Source organism: Tachypleus tridentatus, chromosome 1 (assembly GCF_004210375.1).
Source record: "Tachypleus tridentatus isolate NWPU-2018 chromosome 1, ASM421037v1, whole genome shotgun sequence".
NCBI lineage: Eukaryota > Metazoa > Arthropoda > Merostomata > Xiphosura > Limulidae > Tachypleus > Tachypleus tridentatus.
In genome coordinates, this window is record NC_134825.1 from 145,027,028 (window position 1) to 145,050,906 (window position 23,879).

Below are 23,879 nucleotides of genomic sequence, written 5' to 3' on the forward strand. Positions count from 1 at the left end.
TCAGGTTTGATTATTAGATTTTGTGTAAAAAGGTCATTAAAATTGTTTAAAGTATTTGTATTTCATCAAAACGCCATTATTGATAGTGGATGAAGAATTTTGCAACATACTGTAAATGAAAATATGGAAATAAAACGGAAATGTTGCTTATAGAAGTATTTACGGTTCTGTTACTCGGTTTAAAAGCGTAGTCTTTTCTTTAACAAAAAGAAAACACAATTGAATAACTGTGATATGTCACAGCTTTAAAGGTATATCTTTTTACAATTTATAAAAATTAGTTTCTTTTTTTTTTTTTAGCGCATATGATACGAAAATTCTTTCCTGTTGTTTATACAATAGGGGGCGAGTATTGTTGTAACTCCCAGTGAATTTGAACAACAGAAAATGGTAAGTTAATATTTATTACTTAGAAGTGACACGTTTGCGCATTTAAAATATCAACAACATACACAGATGGAAACAAGTACAGGTTAAAAATATACTTGGATGTTTAGGTCTACGCAACGATAACAAATTAGTTTATTTCTTCAGTTCTACAAATTACTTTTTAATGTTCACAACGTTTCAATAGAAATTCATATCTAGTGTAGCTGTGCCTATGCGCAAATAAACTTGCATAAATCTGTGACTGACAGGATGAGTAACAGAATAGTTACGATAATTTCCATTGTTACTAATACTGATATCAGTCATTTGCTTATTATTTCACTAACTTATCATTTGCTCACAGCTTTAACTCTGGTATTTATAATGTACCCTTCTATTTCGACGTACTATGTGGACCTTCTCAATTGTTATATTATACTAAACTTTGTATACGTTTAATCACCATCATCATGAGTAATAAATAACTGTTTCTGTCAAAAACCTAAATTGAAATATTAAAAATGTAGTGTACAGTGTTCCCACCCTAAGTGGATTGTGAGCCCTTTGAACAATTCTGATACACACATGAAATGTTATGAAAATGTTATTTTTAGTGGGTTTTTTTTTTCCAAGTATAGAAATAGGATTATGTTTTTTCCCTTGTGGTTGCTTACTGCTCTGTTTCTGTAAGAACTTCCTGGGTAGGGGGTCGAACAAATCCTTGTTTATTTTTGTAGAAGTGGTTCTGATAGTAATCCTGGGCTTTTCCATAGGTGGACTCTCCTCTGGCAAATTCTTCTCTGAAAATATTAAGTTTGCTGCTGTGTTACTGATATTTCCAGTAGATGATCTTTGGCTTGGACTACTTGTCCTTTTGTATTAAATAAACCACATCAGATACTTTCCAGTAAAACATATTCTTCTTAACACTAGATTAACTTTGTTGTTTATTCTTTGTTATGGTGAGAATTTTACAGGCATATAATGTGATCTCAATGGAATCCATTCAGTTTTCTCAGCATTAACATCATGGTGATATTTCATTTTATCAGTAGCTGATTCATATCTTTAAAGAGTAAAATCATATATGGTTTAAGTGTTGTTTCTTAGTCCCTTTCCATTTTCTGTGTACGACTCTGCTGAGTGGTTATCTTCTGATTATAAGTTGTAAGTACGGAAGGTCCAGTGACACTTTCAGGACTGTCCTGGAGATCAATGTTAATGATGTGTTGTGTATAGCTTCATGTACTGATGTTTGACAAATCATAGTTAGCAATGGAATAGCAATGTTTGTTCTATCCAGTGTTTTCAGGTAAATAATAATTTCCTTATAATGGTCTTCCATTATGCAATTTGAGTAAGGTATGAAGATTTAAACAAATAAAAATAAAAAATACCACTGGCTAGTCAAAGAACAGGATAGCCAGAAAGGTTAAGAATTCAATCTTAAATAAAAAATTCCAGTAGAGAGTGTCAGCTGTGCTAGGAGTTGTGTTGCATTCCTATTGGTGGATGGTTTTTGTATGCTATCACATAGTTATGTCATGTAAGGGTAGGTGAGAATATCAAGGCTAATGGTGAACTAAAGTTTGTGCATACAAAGGGCAGTACAAGTCAAGAAAACCTGTGAGTAGAGGTTAGAATATATCAGAAATATGTTTTCAATGTAGAAAGATGCTAATGTCAGATTTCAAAATGTAAAGTGAGATAGATTCCAGTTAGTCTTAAAGTCAACTAGGTGTTTAAGTTGTAAACATGGTTGTAACAGGACAGTTACAACCATATCTTTTTAAAAAAAAACATTTATTCGAACTAGAGCAATTACACCAATTCTTGTTGATATTAGAAGAAAACTTTGGTTCAAGAATTCAATTTAATACAAAAATATGATACCTATAACCTCAATAATTTTGGAAGGTGGACCTTTGTCTTGCTCCTGAAGAAGAAAGGCCAACTTCTCAAAAGCACTCAGATTATAAGCCATATCTTGAATGAGTAAAATTACTTGTTTCAGATTTGCTCATACTCTATTTGCCCATAGATGTATTTGTAAAACCTATTAATTTCTCATTCTACAGACATCATTGGGTCTCTGCATGAGACCATTTGTTGCCATTATCATGAAAAAGGGTAACAGAACTTTCCTTCACTAGCAACTGGTTATATAAACAGGGGCTAGTTTCAGTAGGAAAGGAATGGGATTCAGATTGCAAAGTCTTATACTCATGAGCTCACTAGGGTTAGTTAATGCTAACATATACTGTTAGCCATTAAAATTGATTAATAGTTTTGTCATCTCTCCCTTTTGACTTTCTTTCATGCACAAGTTTAGTACTAGCTTAGTGCAGTTTTCAGAGTTTCACTGTGCTAGTTTTCAATGTCCAGTACACTTATACCTTGCATTTTCATGGATTTTTAACTGTACCTTCTATTGAAACAATTTTAAGAAGCTATTCAGAAAATTGAGTGCTTATAAATGACTTTAATATATATTATTGAAAATATTCCATTATAACTAAATTACAACACTAGATACACCAAGTTTGCATTTGCTGTGATACCTAATTAAACTACTGCCTATGAATTTTGATCCAACTGAATTATCTTGCTGTACTTTAACTCAGGAAACAATTGTTGTTTTTTTCTTAAATATAATGTGAGTTTCTGTTAATTTTTCTTGAAACATTTGTGATGTTTGAACTATATATGTATGTATATATATATTAATATATCAGTATCTAAACTGAAACATTCCAGGATTGCCCACCCAGTGTGGGTTCTGATGACAGCACTCCACCACGGACCACTTGATTCAATTTAAAACATCAATCAGAGAAGCCTTTCTCAAATGACAACATCTCGTATCAATATCTTTTGACATTGAGAAGGCTTTTGATACAACATGGAGGTATCACATTTTGCAAGACCTCCATTTATATGGGTTACATGGCCATTTGCCCATTTTTATTAAAAAATTTTTAATGGACAAGCAATTCCAAGTTTGTGTGGGTTAAACATTTTCTCCTTCTTTTGTACAGGAACTTGGAGCTCCTCAGGGCTGTATTTTGAGTGTCACACTTTTTAGTATAAAGATTAATGCCACCACTGAACAACTCCCTCTCACTTTTGCAAACGGGCTGTATGTCGACTTTCACATTTTGTGTCAGTTATCAAACATGAGGTATATTGAGTGGCAGCTACAGACTGCCTTCCATCCTTTACTGAAGTGGACCACAGCAAACAGTTTTAACTTCTCTCTCTCTAAAACCATTTGCATGCACTTTTGCAATCAACAAGATATTCACCCTGATCCTGAACTCTGTATTGGTGAAGTTGTGCTGCCCGTGGTCCCTGAGACAAAGTTCTTTGGGCTTATCTTTGACCATAAGCTGACCTTTATACCACACATCAAGCAGCTACGGGTCAAATGTACAGGAGCACTGAACATTCTCTATGTCCTCTTCTCCACCACTTGGGGAGCTGATCAATGTTCTTTGCTAAAGGTGTATTGTACTCTTATTCAATCAAAACTAGACTATGGATCACTGGCCTGTGGCTCTGCCAGAATCTCAGCCTTGAAGATGCTGGACCCCATTCATTGTCAGGGGCTTCAGCTCTGTACCGGGGCTTTTGGCACTTCTCTGTGTTCAGAGGTTGTACACAGAGTCTCATGAACCTCCTCTACACCTCCACCATTTAAAACTGTCTTCACTGTATGCTTCAAAATATCATTCCTTACCAAAGAATCCCACCTGAGGTTGTGTTTTTCTTCTTTGGGACTTTGGTGATCTTGCTTCCATAAGGATTGGAAAGAGGAGGTTATCCTAACTAGACTACACATTGGTCACAGTTTTTTAACATATTGTTTTTATTTATTTGGGACTGATACACCAGTGTGGTGTCTGTGTAACACTCGGGTCACAATAAGCCACATATTACTATCTTGCCATTGTTATGACTCATCGATGGCACCATTTTAAACATGTTTTGTCCCAATATTTATCTGCAACATTAGACAGTATTATTGGCAATGGTGACACTGTCCAACTTAGAAATGTTTTTAGTTTTTTAAAGGCCATTAATCTTTTTAATGCTATACAAGTTTTTCTTTAATTTATGCATTAGATCTTTTCTTAATGTGATTTCCTTTTAAGAATCAAAGTACATTTAGTTTGATTTGAAAATTAGAAAATGGCCATAACATCAAATAAATTGAAACCAGAGCTGGAAAGGACAACTTCAGGTGTCTAACACTGCTGTTTGAACTACCTGTTATTTATCCTGACAAGTTATAGTAATTAAAATTTTGCAAAAAGTCCTTTAAAACTTTTATTACTTTACTTTCTGAAAAGGATTATAACATCAAATAACTTGAAACCAGGACTCAAAAGGCCAAATTTAGGTGACTAATGCTGTTTGTTGTTTAACTTACCCTTTAGTCATCCTGGCTAGTTATGGTAATTACAATTAAGCTACAGAAAGTTCTTTACAACTTGTATTACTGTAGCTTTTCTGTTACTGCTGTAGACTAGATGTAAAAAATTGGGTTTAATGCTATTTATGTTTTTAATTCAAAAATTAAACTTTGTTTTGTTTTGCTTTAATTTCCTTTTATGAATTTTAATAATTTTACTTTAATTTTAACTTTTTATCAGATGTTTGGCACCGATAGCCTAGTTGCTTTGTGCCATAAAACACCAAACCAACCAAACAACTCTCTAGGATTAATAAAGATAGATGGTACACAGTATGTTTTAGTAATATATTACAGGTTTGTAATCAAAATTAATCTTGTATCATAAGATCTTAACATCCATATCAAATCCTATTATATGTTGCATAGTAATTGTTGTTTGTATTACGGTGCCTTGCACAGGTGTTCAACCAATAATGTCACATTTTGATGAAATACAGAAAAGGTAAAGAATTATTTTTGATAAACTCGTTTTAATTGAAAACTTCTCATGATCACACTTAACACTGGTATGTGTGAAGGAGATTGAATGTCAGTAAAATCTGCAAGGTAAATGTATGAAATAAACTTTGCTGATTGTATGAGTATTTAGCCCCTCAAGTCAGTATTTGGTAGAATCACCTTTGGTACCAGTTACTGCTGTGAGTCTTGGCTGACTTAAACAGTTTTTATTCTAAGAGTTGCCTGCACTTTGCTCCATCCATCTTTCCTTCATTACTGACAAGCTTCTCAGTCCCTGTTGATGATAAGCATCCCCATAACATGATACTTCTACCACCATGCTTGATAGTTGGGTTGGTGTTGACTGGGTGTTGTACTATGTTGGGCTTGTGCCAGACAAAGGATTTTGAATTTAGGCCAGAAAACTCAATTTTTGTCTTGCCTGATTATAAATCATTCTGCAATGTGTCCTTACAGGGATGATAAAGGAAGGCTTGTATCTTATGATTATGAAATGGCTATGTTATTAAATTCTGCTTTTCCTTCAGTTTTTACTAATGAAGACTTAATCAGTATTGATAAATGAAAAGAAAGTTTCATAAATTTGTAGCTTGTTAAAATAAAATGAGGAAGTTTAGAGAATGATAAGTCTCCTGGACCAGATAATTTTTTTCTCTGAGAGTTTTAAAAAGGAGGTCAAGAATTGGATATGTGATCCACTTGCCACATGTTTTTTTAATAATATCTTATTTAGGATTTTATTGGGTAATAAACATGGTTTTAGTGAGGGAAAATCTTTCTTTACAGCTCTTTTAGATATGCCTTGAAAATGTTATTGTATATGTAGAAGAGGGTAAGGACATAGATTTGGTGCATCTGGATTTTCAGAAAGCATTTGGCAAAGTGCTACATGAAAGGCTTGTAAAGAAACTCATCTCCAAGTGATGTTAATTAATTAATTGATTAATAAGTTAATTAATCGGGCAGAAGAGTTGCTTCATGGAAAAAAGCAGAGGGTTGTTATAAATTGAGTTCAGTCAAAGTTTATTAATGTTGCATGTGGTATACTTTCAAGGCTCAGTCTCAGGACTGTTGCTCCTTTTGATTTACGTGAATGACATAGATGATGAAATGGTCAATAAATTACTTAAATTTGCTAATGATATCAAGGTCTTGGGTGTTTTTGGCTCTGAAGAGAATGCTGCTACTTAACAAAAGAACTTAGATCATAGAGTGAGTTGGGAAAATAAAATGGCAGATAGATTTTTGATTATGATAAATGCAAGATATTGCATGTGGTTTATCATAATTTGAGCTCTAAGTATAATTTGGAATGGAATAACCTTACCAGTCTTAAGCCATCCAAGCAGTGTGCTGCTGTTGCTAGTGGTCTTCTTGTCTTAGGAAAGACATTGAATTGTTGGAAAGGGTTCATAGAAGGGTTACTATAATAGTACCTGGAATGGAGGGGTTCTCAGGAGAGTTTAAGATCCTTAAAATTGTTTTCACTTGAAAAAAAGAAGAGTTAATGTGGATCTAATTGAAGTGTTTAAGATTGTAAAATGAATTGATAATGTTGATGCTTTAACATTTTCTGTACTTAATGGACTATTATGCAATTTTATAAGTTCCTAGTAGTACAGCTTCACATCAAGAATTATAGAACTAGGGGAAACATAGATTTAAGTGAAGTAAAAGCTGTCTTCAATTAAGACAGTCTATTTTTCAAGTAGTGTGGTTGGCCTGTGGAATGGATTGCCTTGAGATGTTATGGAGGCAGTAAACATGAGTGAGCTTAAAAGAAAGCTTGATTGATATATGAATGATAAGGGCTGGCTTTAATTGTTTTATTTTAATTGGTTTAATTTATTTTAGTTTGGGTTAGAAGATAGGACAGCCAAGATGGACTACCAGGTCACTTGTTGTCCCTAAGCATTATGTTATTTACCTGGACATCTGGTGATGATTCATTCTGACAATGCTATGGTATTAGCACATATCAATCGCAAAGGGGGCACCTGGTCCACATCTCTTTGTTTTCAAATGTTGGATCTCTTATGTTGGGCACACACCACATTCTTCTCATTCTCAGGCTCTGGATTTTGATGCTTTCAGCCAAGATTGGTCCTACACACTTCTGTTTATCTCCTATCTAATTATTACATCAAATGGTCTTTTGTATCCAACTCTGTATCATGTTCTCCTGATTGTTCCTTATTGCTAGCTTAACTGTGGTTTCCATAATTACTCCAAATGCAGTTTTTTTTTCCTATACTCCTACCCTTGGGACCTCTCTTCTTTATCAACTTCTGTCACCAGTTCTACATCAAGCCATTCACATCCATTCTTCCATTGAGTAGCTTTCATTTTTGCTTGCTCCATATGTTCTTTTTCAATGGAAGTGTATCAGTGCTGAAGAAAGGTATTCCACAAGGTCTGAAATTGGTGTATTTCCCACAGACCAATCTGTTGTGGCTCTTTCAAATCAGTTTCTCACATAGCTTTTTGACTGGAAGGTCTTTGGTTCTCAATATCAGGTTATTGGGCTGTCTTATCTTCTACCTCTCATTTTTGCAGATATTGAGTTTTTGCTTTCCTTGTCTTCATGTTGCTGTATTCCTTCCAGATTCCTGATCCTCCCAGATGGCTTAATCATTTTGACTGGGATATTAATGAGATACACCTTTCCCTCACTTTAATGTTGTTTGACCCTTATTTTCTCATGTTCCGTGTTTCACCTTTACCTTAAAATATATTTCTTTCTCCTTTTAGATTGTAGATATTGAAGGTCTGATTTGTTTGCTGTTGATATTTCATGTACGCTTTCCCATCCTACCATTCTTCTCTATTATCTGGATCATTCCTTCTTCCCTAGAACCTTGGCAGCTATGGTTGTTAACTCTTTCTTTCTGCCTATTCCCCTTCCATTTCTGATCTCTACCTTCCTACTGATCCAGATAGACTTCTATGTACAGTACATAACCTTCATTGCTTTGTGGTCCCCACAAATTTCTTTCATGGTACCCTTTCTTTACTCTTTGTTTTTTTGGAGTCTTTCTCTATTCATGTTCTTTCCCCTTCTGCACTCATCACCAGTTTGGTTTGGCTTGTGTTTCACTTGGTATATTCCTTCATGACTTCTTTCCATTGGAATTTGTCAAAGTCGACTTCTCAGATTCAACACTTCATCATTTTCCTCACATTTTACATTTTTCCTCAAATTTAACATCTGGGCACGTGGACTCCACCAAATACATTTGTCTCACATTACTTACATCACGTCACCCAGTGGCACAGTAGTATGTCTGTGGAGTTACAATGCTAGAATCTGAGTTTCAATTCCTTTGCTAGGCAAAGCAAAAATAGCTCATTGTGTTGCTTTGTGCTTAACTTAAAACAAGCACACATAATATTGTAGTTTCTTTTTTGTTGAGGTCTTACCTGTTACTGTTCTTCAAGCTTCAGTGGGACTTTAACTGGGTGAGTTTATGTTTATGCTGTTTTTTCCCTCTATGTGGCTCTTACATCATCTGTTTGTTATATGGATCCTGCTCTGTGGTGAGTGGTGTGCATGACAAGGTATTCCTTAATTTGTATTCTAGTCTCCTTTTTGTCCTTATGTGTATATAATGTGCATTGTAAAGGCTAAAACATTTGAATCAAAGACAATGGCCTCACTCACCTTTTTTAGATTTTTGGATACAATCCCTTGTATACACTTGCTTCTATATATGACATTTGAATAGCCAATAAAATGTTCAGAATGTCTCCTTAGAGATTTTCTCAGACATTTTCAAATATAACAGTGCCATATCTTTCTTTCAAGAGAAGCCTTCTTGCTTGTAAATTGAGTCTTTAGTCTGTTCAAAATATTATATTTGTTTTAAACACAAATATAGCTTAGTTATGAAACTTGATAAATTATAATGGAATTGTATTGATATAGTAATTTGTAATTAATTTGTTTTTTCATATATATATTTAACAGAAAAAAAATACTTTGTTTCACATCCTCCACTTGCAAAATTTCTTAAGGCTTAGCAAGCTACAACAAGCAGCAACTGAATACAAAGGTTGTAACTAGAAGAGATAATTATTTGCCTTGCTTTGTTATTTACTGTTCTACATTTTGAGAAAAATTAATTTAAGAACTTGTTTGTAAGTAGTAATAATAATGTATAATAATTGAAATGTGACTGTATTTTACAAAATACCAGTTCACTAAACACACAGCCAAGACAGAGTAACTTTGTAAAGACTAAAGGTCAGGTTTAATTAAACTGAACAACCTTAAATGAACTGAATATGATAATAAAAATTCATAATTAGCAATATTCCAATTACTTGAATAGTTTTAATAATTGAAAATAGTAATGAAAAGAAATTAATTTTTTATTAGTTGAGTATTTTTGTAATTTTAATCAGTTTAATTATAATTGATGTTCATAGGAAGTCAGGCACGGCATGGCCAGGTGGGTTAAGGTGCTTGATTCGTAATCTGAGGATCGTGGGTTTGAATCCCCGTCACACCAAACATGCTCACCCTTTCAGTTGTGGGGGCATTATAATGTGGCAGTTAGTCCCACTATTTGTTGGTAATAGAGTAGCCCAAGAGTTGGTGGTGGGTGGTGATGACTAGCTGCCTTCCCTCTAGTCTTACACTGCTAAATTAGGAACAGCTAGCACAGATAGCACTTGTGTAGCTTTGCGTGAAATTCAAAACAAACAAACACGGGAAGTCAGTTATATTTATTAAGTTAAATACCCAGTTATACCAACCATTATACCTAATATTTGATCTTCTCAAATCTAACATAACCACTTTTGCTTGTTTTAATAAATTATTACATGAAACTAATTGTGGCCTTTAGTCTAGTTGTGGAGACACCCTGTCTTTACAGTCTCTCAAGCATAGGGTCATGAATGATCTGACTGATTGGTATTGAGCCTAATCAGTACTATCATCATGTGTAAATAATCTTTAAATAATATTGTGCTATTCACTTAGCGATTGTCAATGTATTTGCTATGTAATGATGACTGACTTGAAATTTTAAGTCTTACGCTATACTAGGTCATAAACTTGATATAACTTTCTTAAACTACAATTCCTTATATCAGCTGAGAGAGTTTTTTTATATCAGATTTTGTTTGTTTTTTATTGAGGACATTAAATACACTTAATGGAAATTTTATGTTATAAGACAGTTTTAACTTAAAGTTTACTAATTCTTTTTTAGTTGGTATTAGTTCTTGGAGACTTGCACATTCCTCATCGATGTCAGGGTCTTCCAATCAAGTTTAAAAAGCTGTTAGTTCCAGGACGAATTCATCATATTCTTTGTACAGGGAATTTGTGCACAAAGGAATCATATGACTACCTTAAAACTTTAGCTAGTGATGTTCATGTTGTCCGTGGAGACTTTGATGAGGTACAATATTTATGTGGAGAATGATATTTTCTGAATCAGTTGTAAGTGTCCCATCTGAAACATTTATGCATTTTGAATTCCATATACTGATGCATATGATGAAAATTTTGTTTTAAAATATATATAGATTTAGTGATTAGTATTTTCACAATATATAGTCACAAATACATGTAAATACACAAAGAAACAGACATTATATGGTTATCTGTCAGTTTGAAACATTCAACTAATTTTAGTATGCAACCAAGGAACAACTATGATCAAATGAAATATAATTAGTATGGGCCAGCAGATACATCTACATTTTTTGCTATTATTTAAAGTTAAATTCTGTTATTGCATTAAAACACCAGAAACACACACAGGTTTAGGGTTTTACAGAGCTGCAATTTTAAGTATAATCATATTTATACAGTTTCAGCTCCTAACATCATGTGATTGATCCTGGAATTTTTTTAAATAAATAAATTTATATGTGATAATTTATATCTGCTTTATATAAATAGTTTGAAACTAGTCTTGTTTTTGTTTTTAAAGAAGGTTGTTGAAAGTGATTAGTGTATGTAACTATTGGTAAATTTAACTGCAATTCTGGTAGCTCTGAACTTTATTTAAAAAATGGGTATGCATATTTATATCTCTTAATATTATGTGGGTTATGTTTGAATTTATAAATATGATGGCCAGTTTGTTCATATCATCCACTATTAAGTTTATATATGATATGTATAGGTACACTTTTCTCTAAACACTCTTTGCTGAGTTTACTCTTAAAATGAACAAACAAAAATATTCTTGTCATAGTTTTAGATTTCAAGCTTGTGGATTCCAGTACAGTATGTCTGTTCTCTCAGAAAATTAGCTATGCTCATTCACTATTGCCCTCCATATGCAAACTTGTTATTAAGCATACTACAAGCCTTCTGAACTTCCTTATTAGAATCAAATGATTCTAACATATCTGTAATGCAAATCGTGTGTCACAACCAGTAGGAGCATAGTCATACGAGTGGCACATATGACCCTCTGCACCTCTCCCGGACTATCACTTCTCATTTGTCAGCACTTACACTCAGATGTCTTTCTTTTTTTTCATTTTGCTTGGTGTTTTAGATCCTACACCCTGAGGCACATTCCTTGCTTTTACTCATAATGAGATGTGCTCCTCATTTGTGTATGCCCAACTTAGTCTCAGTTTCTCCATATCTGGGTGAAGAATATACCTAGTACAGAAAGTGGAGTAGTCTTCCACATATTGTTTTTTGAGGTTCCATCTAGGGGGTGTTCTTCAAATGTTTTAAGAGGATACTTTCTTTTCTCCCATGCACTGGTCCTTCATCTAATCAGTGTGGGATTATAGTTGTATATGTGATCAGAAATTATACATTTCTTACACTGAAAATATATTTCCAACAGGTACTTACTTCTGTTCACACTTCCCACCTTTTTTTTCCCCAGTGTTTACTAATGCATAGTTTTCTGCCTAAACTTGAAGTAACAGTTAAATAGAATAGCACAGAGGGAGTTACATTTGTGTAAGGCATTTCTATTGGGGGGGGGGGTCTGGTGCATGATAAATTGTATCTGTGTATTAGTTAAACTATGTAAATCAAGAGGGTATATAGAAATAAAAGGCTTGTGTTGTGCAAAAGAAAAAGGTTTGCAAATAGAAGGCAGCACTAAATGTATGTGAGAGGAAGTACATACCTCTTGGAATTCATTTTCAGTGTAGGAAAATTATAACTTTCATGGTTAATGATTGTGTAAATCTTAACCACTATAAATACATGTGTTTTAGAATATGTTAAGATATTTTCTAAATTATTCATATGTATGTATTTGTTTTTTCCTATAATTTTATCATATTATTAACTAAAAGAATCTAAAATTTAGATAAACCATAAGCATGTTTCATAGTTAGAGGGGGGTTTTGTGGTTATGATTTTTGAAAATAATGTTTCTTTAGAATCCAAACTACCCTGAACAAAAAGTAGTAACTGTGGGCCAGTTTCGAATTGGACTTTGTCATGGCCATCAAGTTGTTCCATGGGGAGATCCGCATAGTTTGTCACTAATCCAGCTTCAGCTAGATGTAGACATTCTTATATCTGGTCACACTCATAAGTTTGAAGCATATGAGCATGACAATAAATTTTACATCAATCCAGGTTCAGCAACAGGAGCCTATAATCCATTAGACAGGTAAATGTTTTTCTTCTTATCATGTATTGCTTTTGATCCCTGAATTTTTCTTATTGTATTTTTTTTTCATTTTAATTTATATATCTTTTTACTCTTTTTAAACTTTGTTTCTTCTTCCTCTTATTTATTACCTAATTTTTAGCCATGTCATATTAGCTTATAGAATAGTTGCAAGTTTTTTTTTTTAAGTACAAACTTTTAGCTAATATATCTTGTAGATCCATCATCGTTTGACCAATTTGAGATCTACAGTTTTGGTCTCAAAGGACAAAACCTTTTTAATGTATTTGGCCAAACCTAAGATCTCCTAGATTAATTTACTGTAATTCAACCTGAAAGGTAATTCTCTTTTGTTTTTTGTCTCATCTTCCAACCTTTATTTTATCAACAATAAATTCTTAAAGTTTATAAAACCCTTTACATTTGCCACACTTGTGTTTTGAAATTTTAGTTTACACATATTAGCATTATGTGTCTTTTCTTTTGATATGTGATTACTTGAAATTCCACTCCATGTTTGGAATTTCTTCTCTTAGTTTCAGTGCATTTTGAGTCTCATGTTACAACTACTACCCTCGCTGTTCCTACAACAGTTAAGCTTGCTTTGACTTTAATTGCTTTGGGTCCATAATTGTTAGCAGCAGATGTTACAGTCTTGCTTCACCAGGAGTTGGTATCTTTGTGTAAGTTCCTAATTTGCTTGACGATTATCCTGTCATGTATAGTTCAGGAGTTCCTGAATGAGAAGATGATGAATTTGACAGCACATGTTTTTCCCCTTCTTATGTACACAGTCTCATTTAGCTTCAGTGGAAACACCCAGAGCTTCTTCTACTTTCTTTGAGTTAATAAACCAGATATGTTATGTTTTGTTCCCTGTTTTATGTAACTCCCTCCTTTCCTTTTAGGTGAGGCATCTTTGAGCCAATATCTTGCTCTACCCCTCTTGTAGAATATTGAGGTCCATGCTATAAGGTTTGTAGATCAATTATATGCAAGGTTCAGTGTGTACTTTGATCACCATTTATTTTGGAAGCCCATGCTATGATTTACAGTTTCCTTTTTTTAGACTTTCAACAGTTGGATTATATTCTGCCTCTAAACTAGATTCAGGTCCCCAACTTCAGTAACATTTTTTTCATTCTCAGTATTCCTATATCTACATCTTGTTATCCTTCCTCCTTCATTTCTTTTCCTTACTTAACCTTCTATCCGAGGTTCTTTATTGTGAACCTGAGAGGTGTTAGGTGAAGACTTGTGCCTTGCTTTTTTGTCTGTGCTCATCTTTTCTGTCTTTTACCCACACACACACACACTGTTTTGGGGATCTTTTGGATTTGGACACCCTTTTGTCCTATCTGTTTATCCCCAACATCATCATGAAACTTTTACATGTCTCTCTTTCTAACACAAGATATTTTTTTGGGGAGGGTTTCCTGACTTGTTGAAGACCTCAGTTGAATCTACATGTTTGCACACCTCTTTTGTTTTCTCATTCACTTCCCATTTGTTCAACCTTATCCTGAATGTATTCCTGCACTTCTTCCCCTTCCTTTTTCTTCTTTGTCAGTGCCTGCTATATGGGTCTCTGAAGTTAGCTGTTGGTTTGTTTGTAAATGGCTTCAGCCCCCTCATGATCTCTACTATGTTGTGGGTACAAGTTCAGTAGGGGGCCAGACTTTTGTGCTTTGCCTTTATTTGGAAATCTTTCACCACAAACCATTAGGTTTTGCTGGTTCTTTCTGAATAGTTCATTCTTTATTTCAGTTCCCCTCATCACATATTCTTTCCCATCTTGGGATGCAATTTCCAGTCCGTGTCTTTCCAAGCGAGTTCTAGATCATCTTCACAATGATATTGTATAATAAGTAGATCCTTCTCAGTCAAGTTTCTTTTCTTGTTTGTTCTTAGTCCCCAAGATATACAGGGATTGGTAGCCCCTCATCAATCTTTTTTTTATTAAACCACTTCCTTAACCTTCCTCAATTCACCATAGAGTCCTTCCTGTTTCTTTGATGAGCTTTCACTCTTGGTCTCTGTCTCAGATGCTTACCTCTGCATTCCAATCTCTTTTAGCTTGCCAGCATTTACTTCATTTTGTCTTTCAGGATTACAGTTTCTTGGGTTGCCTTTGCTTGTCATTTTCATTCTAGGGGCCTTTGTTAACTTCTTCCCTTCATACTCAATTTCTTTTTCAAGAGGATGCACAGATAGATTTGCTAGTCAAAGTGGAAAGTCCTTCCTTGCCCCTACACAATATTTTGTTCATCTTAGGATATTCTTCAATTTCTGTCTCAGGGCCCACCCTTCTTCCCTTTTTCTGTGATTGATGGAGCATATGGTTTGGAGTGTTTATTCCTCTCCTCCAACTGTGTGAGAGGTTCTATTTCATTTTGGAGACAGGTTTCTCATTCCCCTCAGGAGACTATATGCATTCCCTACAGTAATCTTTAATATTATCATTAGAAGTTATTTGGGTTCAATAACATAAGTTTATCAAGATTAGTTAGTACTCATAGTCAATTTCAGGTTTGAAATTAGAGCTTACTTATATCCTTTGTCCTATAACTGTAGATAAGGCTTAACATGGATCTTTGTTATTCTTACTGGTATATCATAAATTAGTTTATTGTGTTTTTCTCAAGACATCACATCTTATGCATATGTTACTATCAATGCACACTTAATTTTACAATATAACATTTATTTTATTTTCATTATTATTTATCTTTAATACATTGTCATATTAACTTTGTGTGGATATCTAGAGCCAGGATCAGCACAAATTTCTCCTAACAGTGTACATATCATTGTTAAGCTACGGTTTTAAATTCAAGTTTAGTGATGTACTTTGTCCTGCATAGATTGATTATGCTTAACAAGTGTCTGTGTTTTCAGCTTATTTATAGTTCATCTTACAGGTTAAGATGAACCTGTAAGATTAAAGATATTCTTTCCTTTAAAACATAACATCTTATACATATGTTAATTTCATTACATACATAGGTAAATTTACATTATATCAGTTATTAAATTTTCTTAGTTCTTAATAATATATTTTTTTGCAATTAATTTAGCTTGCAAAAACATCTGCCCTCCTTTCTCCCAGTATTGCTTGCCTTCCTCCTACAACTGTGGAATATGTTTAGGATAGCTTAGAGTTTGTCAGTTTTCCTTCACCTGTTTATGGCTTGTATTCCCAGGCCTCTACTGCGTAATCTATTAGACCAACCTCAGCCTTTTTTAGACATGTCTTTACAGTATACTTTCCCTTCCACTTCCAGACATATTTCATGAGGGTCATTTTTACCTCTTTTTGGAAAGGATACTTGCATGTTTTGTTCATCATATGTTTTGGTTCACTTTGCCCTCATTTACCTTCAGACAGATTTTCTTCTTGATTCTATGCTCTTAGGATCTCTTTCACTTGTATCTGGAGCGGTCTCTGGTAATCCTCTCCATCTTATCCCACACTCAGTTATCCAACTTTATCTGACTCTGTTGACACTCCTACAGGAAATGTCTACCTTACACCTCCTCACTTAGGTGTTTCACATATATCTAGGGGATTTTTCTGGGGTATTTCTTCCTCCTTCCTTCCATGTTAGGGCATTTACCATCTTCAGCTCTTTTCCTCTACACATGGTTTCTTTTCTTCTGTGACATTCTGGAATGGGTCACTGCTTTGTATCATTTGTTTACCATCCATTTGTAATAGGGACTTATAGTTAGCTCTTTTTTGGCTGTTTCTGTGCATTTAGCATTATGAGGTATATTCAGTGCTATATTTTAATTTTATTGGTACCTTATTTGTTTCATTCTGTGCCATTGCCATCTTTGTTCATGTTCCATGTCCAACACTTTCCTAATTTTTACCTGTCCTACTTATAGGTTTCTCCATTCATCATGAATGCTTGATACTAATTGGCAAGCAATTTCTGCAGGAGTGAGAATGCCCATGGTACACAGTTATTTTCCATTCCTGGGATTCTGTCTTAGGTTTTTTTTTCACTACAGGATTTGGCACCACTTTTGTACAGTTGTCCTTCAGATTTATTTCTGTTCCATGTGTTGTTTTTTGGGTGGTCTGTATTTTATCTGACTTTTATACTTTTGTGGACTTTACTCATTACTTCTTGGAAGTTTGACTTCAGATAGCTCCTTCTGAATGGGGGGTGTGTGTCTTTACATACTTATCTGATACTTACAAACCAGCAGTCTGTGTGGTTGGGTTTCTCAGTTGGATACGTTTTCTTCTTACATATCTAACAATTTCAATTAGTTGAGAGTGTATTTTTAAACACCCACATCCATCAGGACCAATCATTCTCCTCCTTGAATGCAGTTGATGGAGTATTCTGTTTTCTATGCCATTATGGTTCATTCTCTTCCTGGTAGTGAGGTTCTAATGCTTGTGGGATGTGGTTTCTATAGAACTTTTTTCCTGTGGGTCTGGCACATTTGTAATCTCTTCAAGAGACAATACATAACTTATGGTCCCTTGCAAGGGCTTTTTTGGATTCTGCTCTTAACTTTCCTCCTTATCTCTTCAGTTATATGCAATGATGGTTGAACATATCTCCCATGTTGTTGGATTTGCCAATTCCTCTCTATCATCTAGATTTGTTTCTCTTCCCTAATGCACATCTCCAAAGTTGTGGGCATGAATTGATTAGCAGGAGGCTTCAAGATAGTGGTCTTTGGATGAAAGGTCTTACCATGTTAACACCCTGGCACTTCCAGCAATTGAATGTGCTTGAGTTCACTTTCTTCCTGTTGTCCAGATTTGACTAATCATTTTTCATTCCAACTATTTGATGGTGGTAGGTTATACTACTTGTCAAAGGGGTACTTGTTCATGTTCTGATTTTAGTATACAGTATATCTCATTTTTTTTTGAACCAACACACTTGACATGTCTTTTTTTGTGTTGTGATTAGGTGCTTTTGTCATTGTTGCAGATTGCCTTTCTTGTTCAGGCACAAAATCTCTCAAGGAATGGTCTCTTGATCCTCAAATTATCAGTGGCTCTGCCTCCTGTGGAGTACTCCACTATGAGAACCATTTGATTCCTTTCTCAGTTCCAAGTTACTTCTTTTATTTTTGATGTTCAGCTCATTATCCACTCACTCTTACTGTTTATGTTTTGACAGAGTTAGATCAACTTTATAACTTTAGTTTTTCTAATTTCATCAATCTTTTTTTCAACATGATTTTGGTTCTCCATGTCACTCTGGGTCAGGGCTTTCTACCTAATCCTTCCTGGCCAACACAGATATGGTGTTCTTAGTTGTTTTGGCTCTATATTTTGATTTTTGTTCTTGTATACTTCACTCACTTATAGTTCTACAAAACCCAAATTGTAATGCCATATTGATTTCATTTTATAATTAATATGGTCATAAAATGCAAACTAGAGATGGGGTGTTCCACAAGATTGCTCATAGACTATTCTTTAAAATATTTTTGCTTCATAAATATTCCCATTCCAGACCACGCTAACCCATGGATTTCATAAAATAAATTGGGTTTGATCAGCTTTTCAGTATTGGGTTTTATGCTCACCCATTGCACTATCTCCAGTGTGAATGTTTCTATGAACACTTCACCACCACCCCTCTCCATTTCATCTAGTGGAACAAGAGAGTCCTTACCACTTTCCATTTCCAAGTTACTGAAATACTGGACCATGGTAGTATTCTCCTGATTGAGACACACAACATAAATTATAAAGACTTGAAGAAGTTGAGAGTACGACAGTAGTGTTCTGCTATGTGGATGATGTCTTCCAAATATATATTCCATCTCTGCATGGGTTTGTCTGAGGTGTTGTTGTAGTTTAGAAGTGTGCTGCCTTAATGATTGAGATCTCTCACCCTATCCCTGCATGGAAGTCAGTACCTGTTGGTTGAGTTTTGGATTTAGAGCTGAACTAACTGATATTATGTAATCATCTGTATATTGTATCCCTTTGAGTGGGATCTCTTATCCCAACATGTGGTTGTGTTTTAGACTTAAGATTGAACCAATCAATATAAGTCCTCACAAGTGTGTTTAGGATATCTATGGTCTCTAACTCATTTTGCCTTGAGTGCACTACCCCAGTGTTGTGGTTCACAGTGGATGCACTTGTTAGTTGTTCTGCTTCTTCCTTTTGTGCTACCAGTCAGTGCCTTTATGCCAAGAATATTACTGCATTTGAGATGGTTCCAGTCTGTTTTGTTTGAGTTTGATATACATGTATATATTATTTCACACAGTAAGCATGTGCCCTATTCAATCTCCCTCTGGTTGAGCTTGAGATAAAAATGGTATGATCCTCATCACCCCTCACATGGATGTCAGTTTCAAACATTTAAGTTTTGGATGAAATTAACTTGCTGTGTCAAGTCCATTGCATCCTAGCCACCCTACAATTTGGGGCACATCCTTTTACTCATTCCTACATTGATGTACTCCAAGGGATTACAATTCTATGATAACTTGTACATGAGAATCAGTTAAGAGCATGTGAATTGAGGGATTCATGGAAGTAAAAGGCTTGTGGCAGTACTGAATAAGAATATTTATGTCAGTGAGCAGAAGTACCTGTTGGAAATACATTTTCATTGTGGAGAAATTATGTTTTCTGAGGGCTTGTTTGAACCTTTTCAAGTCTGTCATATTTCTTTATGTATTAGGCCCACTGCAGTCCTTTTATTTTTACCAAGAAATAAATACTTTTAAAATCAGATCCTGTTATTATTTCTCACATCATTAGCCACACAGTCAGGTGTTGTTTATATATAAAAATAAACTTGCAGATAACTTCATGCAACCTTGTTGGCTGCTATGGCTCCATCACATTAGTTTTATCTGTCTTAAGACTAGTGATGCTTCGTGTGCAGTAATCCATTATTTTTTAACCATACTGTTGTACACAAACGTTAAATATTTGTGAGAACCTACGACACTCATGTAAATTTTAAGTTACAAAATTGGATATGAATTATAGGAAATTCAAACTAACAAGAAGTTTTAGAAATTTATCTATGACCGAACTTTCATTTGATAAACTACAATTCTCCATGATAAGACATTGCAAGGATTACTATATTAATTGTATATCATCATAACTTGGTGGTACATTGTGAATATCTCTCAGCTCAGACAGCAGACCTCTGGCTAGTTGATAGGAAAACAGTACAATTCAGTCAGCAAAAACTTTTATTGTACAATTTTGTAATGAAAAAAATTGAAATATGACAGGACCCAACTGTCAGTCCCCACAGATTATTTGGCAAGAGGCTGTTCACCACCTTCATGCATTTTTTTAAACATGAAGTAATAAAGTTACTAGTCTTTATAGTAGAATAATTTGTTAGAATACTTGCAGAAACATAAAATTAGACAATTAACGTCCTTATGTATATAAGTGCTAGAAAAGCACGTACATTTCTATTAATGGATGAACAAATCAAATTGTGATATTTCAAACTAACGTATATCAAGGAATTCATCTAATAGCCAGTCTTGCGTTGGATGAAGCCTCAATATTACATTTTAAATTATGTTGTATTGGCTATTTTAATTGCAAACAGATAAACATTCTTAAAGGTAAATAAAGTTTATCAATAATTAGAGAAAAAAAATGCTAAATGTTAAATATATATCTATCACAGACATTTTGTTTGTTTAATTGCATTTATTTCCAGATTTACTTTTTAAAAAATCAGTTCTTGTTCTTCAGCCAACTAGCAGTACAGTTGTACTTGTAAGATGTCGACTGTTTGCCTCTTGATTTCTTTCACAAGTAAACTTTTTGCTCATCTAGTAGCTGGAAATAGATTACTTTTTTAATCAAACACTTTCATTACTCTCTTGATCATCTTTTTTATCTCACGTGAGAGATAAAAACCTTTTAAGTTTATGTAGCTTTACAAGAATTTCTAATAATTACATACTTGAGATAAGAACAGTCTGCTTTCTTTTGATATTATTTTATCATATGTAGGCCAATTTTACATCAAATAATTCAGTGCTGCTTTTTCCAGATAGTAACAATTTTCTAAGTATTCTCTCAGTATCCAAACTTATTGTTCAAGTATATTTATATTTTAAGTAGGAGCTAGCCAGAAATGAAAGTACTGCTTATAATCTAAGGAAATAATTGCTGGAATAATCTTTACTTTAAGATTTAAACTTTTGTTTTATGTTTGCTGAAAAATGTTTTGGCTGTATTGTTATAAATTAGATACTTTTCTCTATTGTCAAATAAAATGTAAGGTGTTTTTATAAAGTTTCAGCACATTGGTTGATACTGGTTCATATATTTTTTATATATGAATCAGTGCACTTAGTATTTAAATGCCACAAAATACTAAAAAATTTAACATTCATCTTTTAATCTCACTATGTTTAGTGTATTTCACTCTTACTGCTTGAGAATTCAATTGTAATTTTTTCAGCAACATCATTCCGTCTTTTGTTTTGATGGATATTCAATCCTCAACAGTAGTAACCTACGTATATCAACTGATTGGAGAAGATGTCAAAGTGGAAAGGATAGAATATAAGAAATCATAAACACCTTTTTTTTTTCTCCATGAGAATTTAACCATTGTTCCTTAGATAAATTAAAGTTCTTAATATGTAAAATAATGCAACTACTTGTATTTGAATAAGATTGTGCCAAGTGGTATTATTTGGTATAACATACAACTATCTATACATACAGTATAATAATAATAATAAAAAAAAGTCCCATGATTTAGTGAATATCTAAGCTAATGTTGAAAGCAATCTATTTTGTAGGTTAGTAAAGTAAAAAAAGGGTGTTAATTTTGGAACTATAAGGCTCGTGTAATGTTTTCTAGTATATGTCTGCCCTCATAATTGTTTGGCATATTATTTCTCTTTGCTGATAACTTATCAAGATTTATATTATAGATTAGTCTTTGTATATAGAGAGATAAATAAAATTTAAGGGTTTTCAAAAAGCTTGTGTTCTAGTATGGAGATAAATATTCTGAAGACTTAATTTTTGTTTTTGATTTATTGTATAAAAGGATATTTTTTAATTTGCTATTTTTATCAAAAACTAAGTAAGTAAGTGTAATAATTGGAACTTTTTTTTTCCCATATTAGTATTTATGCATGTAAAGCAATTTGCCACTATCCAAAGATTTTTTTATTTGAGTATTTTTTGTTAGCTAAGACATAAAATGTATGAAAATGGCTAATACACTTGATGCATAAAATGTATAGGTAAAAGAAATATCTTTGCATTCTGAAGTCCAGTTTCTTAGTTTGGTTGTAGTTCTTAATTCATATTACATGTCATTTTCTTTTACACTGCTCTTAGTATCTATTCTCTGGTATGATATAATTTGAAATGTAGATAACTATTTGCATTGAAGAAGGACATGTTTATTACAATCAAGGTTGTTGTGCATGCAGTGAATAAATTGATTGTGGAAATTGTATTTCATATTTTGAAGGTGTTATTATGTGAAACAAATATATGAAAAGGAAAATAACATGTACGGTAAAACTACTCAATAAAACTGTCTTTCATAAGTATCTATTTTATACTTGTGTGAAACTATATAGTATGTTCACTTATTAAAATATATGTTACAAAGAAAAGATAATCTCTGTAGAGTGACAAATGAAGGGTAGCTAATGTATACTAAATAACATATATCTTTACTGTGTGAGAGGAATATACCCTGATACGGAAGGGAAGTGGTCTCCTATGCATGTGCTCTTATGCTTTTGTGGTATAGGGTATCATGCTCTATGGGTTTTCTTTGGGACCCTTTTAAAAGGAGAATCAATAATTGAGGTAAAAGTTTTTGCACTGCTCCCTCCAGTGTTTAATTGTGGGATTCTATTATGTGAACAGATCTAAGGTATCGTATCAGAAATTAACATTTTTAATATTGGTAAAGGACTGTTATATGTCATGATGTAACTATACCACATGAAAACATGTGATATTACATGAAAGTCTCAGGGCTAATGGTGAAGTGAAGTTTTGCATATAGAGGGCAGCACAAATTGATGAAAGCTATTATGTGAGAGGTGGATTCTCTTGGAAATATATTGTTGGTTTAAAAATTTTAAGTTGTATTTACACTTCCAAGCATAGAGGGAAGAAAATGAAACAGGGATGAGTGCTTTTATGTTAGTGATTGTGCTTAATCTAGATATCAAAATTAAGTTTTTTTTTAACGCTAACTTCTTTTGATTATGCATAAGAACGTTTATCCTAAAATGCTTACCTTCTAAGGCAAAATTAAATATGGTGTAAGGCTAGTGTACTTTACTTGAACTAAATCTGTGTCTTGAAATGCCATTTCTCAACATATAGCAGAATGGGATCTTGATAGCTAGTATGGCATAGCAAAAGTTTTTAGCTACTAATTTGTTCATAATAATATAAAAATTATTTACCATTGGGCTTTTGTTGTAAGAAAGTTAACAACAACATTGTCAAAACAAAGGTGAAATTGGCAACAATTTGAACCTTGTTCAAATAACACTTGTAGAGAAATCCTCAAAAGATTAACATATATTGGAGAAACTGAAATAACAAAGATTACACAACACCTATGAAAATACAAAATACAGTATTGACTGGCCATAAAATAGACTGAGCCAATTACAGATACTGACTCAAATAAATTGTGGACAACTAGAAAAATCAAAGAATCTTTCAACATCAAAATCATGAAATCATCATTGAGTACTCAATCCTCCAAATCATCAGTTTATTGTTACCATTGGTAAAATCATCAATAATTTCACCAACCATATTTCACAAGACACCAGGCAATCATATCATGTCTATATCAGTCCTCTCTGATACCTTTGAAACCCTTACAAAAATGTTGCACATTGATCTGAAGATAGAAGATGGAAGTTTCTTGAAATGGTATCCTTTGTACACAAACTACTTTTGCAAATTTCTCAAGACA

General features: G+C 33.5%; 2 protein-coding genes across 2 annotated transcripts in view; one reads left to right on the forward strand and one right to left on the reverse strand.

The window, feature by feature from the left end:
* Window positions 1–232: 232 nt before the first annotated feature.
* On the forward strand, window positions 233–22,479 carry LOC143226084 (vacuolar protein sorting-associated protein 29-like). Its single transcript, XM_076456583.1, has 4 exons — window positions 233–390; window positions 10,525–10,716; window positions 12,683–12,918; window positions 21,366–22,479. Exons 1-4 carry the CDS (start codon window positions 388–390, stop codon window positions 21,481–21,483), a joined length of 549 nt encoding a protein of 182 aa, XP_076312698.1. The 5' UTR covers window positions 233–387; the 3' UTR covers window positions 21,484–22,479.
* Window positions 10,659–23,879, reverse strand: part of LOC143226082 (malectin) — a 54,996-nt gene continuing 41,775 nt past the window's right edge. Inside the window, exon 4 of the mRNA XM_076456568.1 lies at window positions 10,659–10,770. Within this exon, the coding sequence (XP_076312683.1) occupies window positions 10,679–10,770 (92 nt within the window). The 3' untranslated portion in view covers window positions 10,659–10,678. The remainder of the gene's footprint in view (window positions 10,771–23,879) is intronic.

What these genes read in the sequence shown, in the direction of transcription:
- LOC143226084 (XM_076456583.1), top strand. An exon ending in TCCGTGGAGACTTTGATGAG is followed by an intron (nt 10,717 to 12,682) that starts GTACAATATTTA and finishes ATGTTTCTTTAG; the next exon opens with AATCCAAACTACCCTGAACA. An exon ending in GCCTATAATCCATTAGACAG is followed by an intron (nt 12,919 to 21,365) that starts GTAAATGTTTTT and finishes TAATTTTTTCAG; the next exon opens with CAACATCATTCCGTCTTTTG.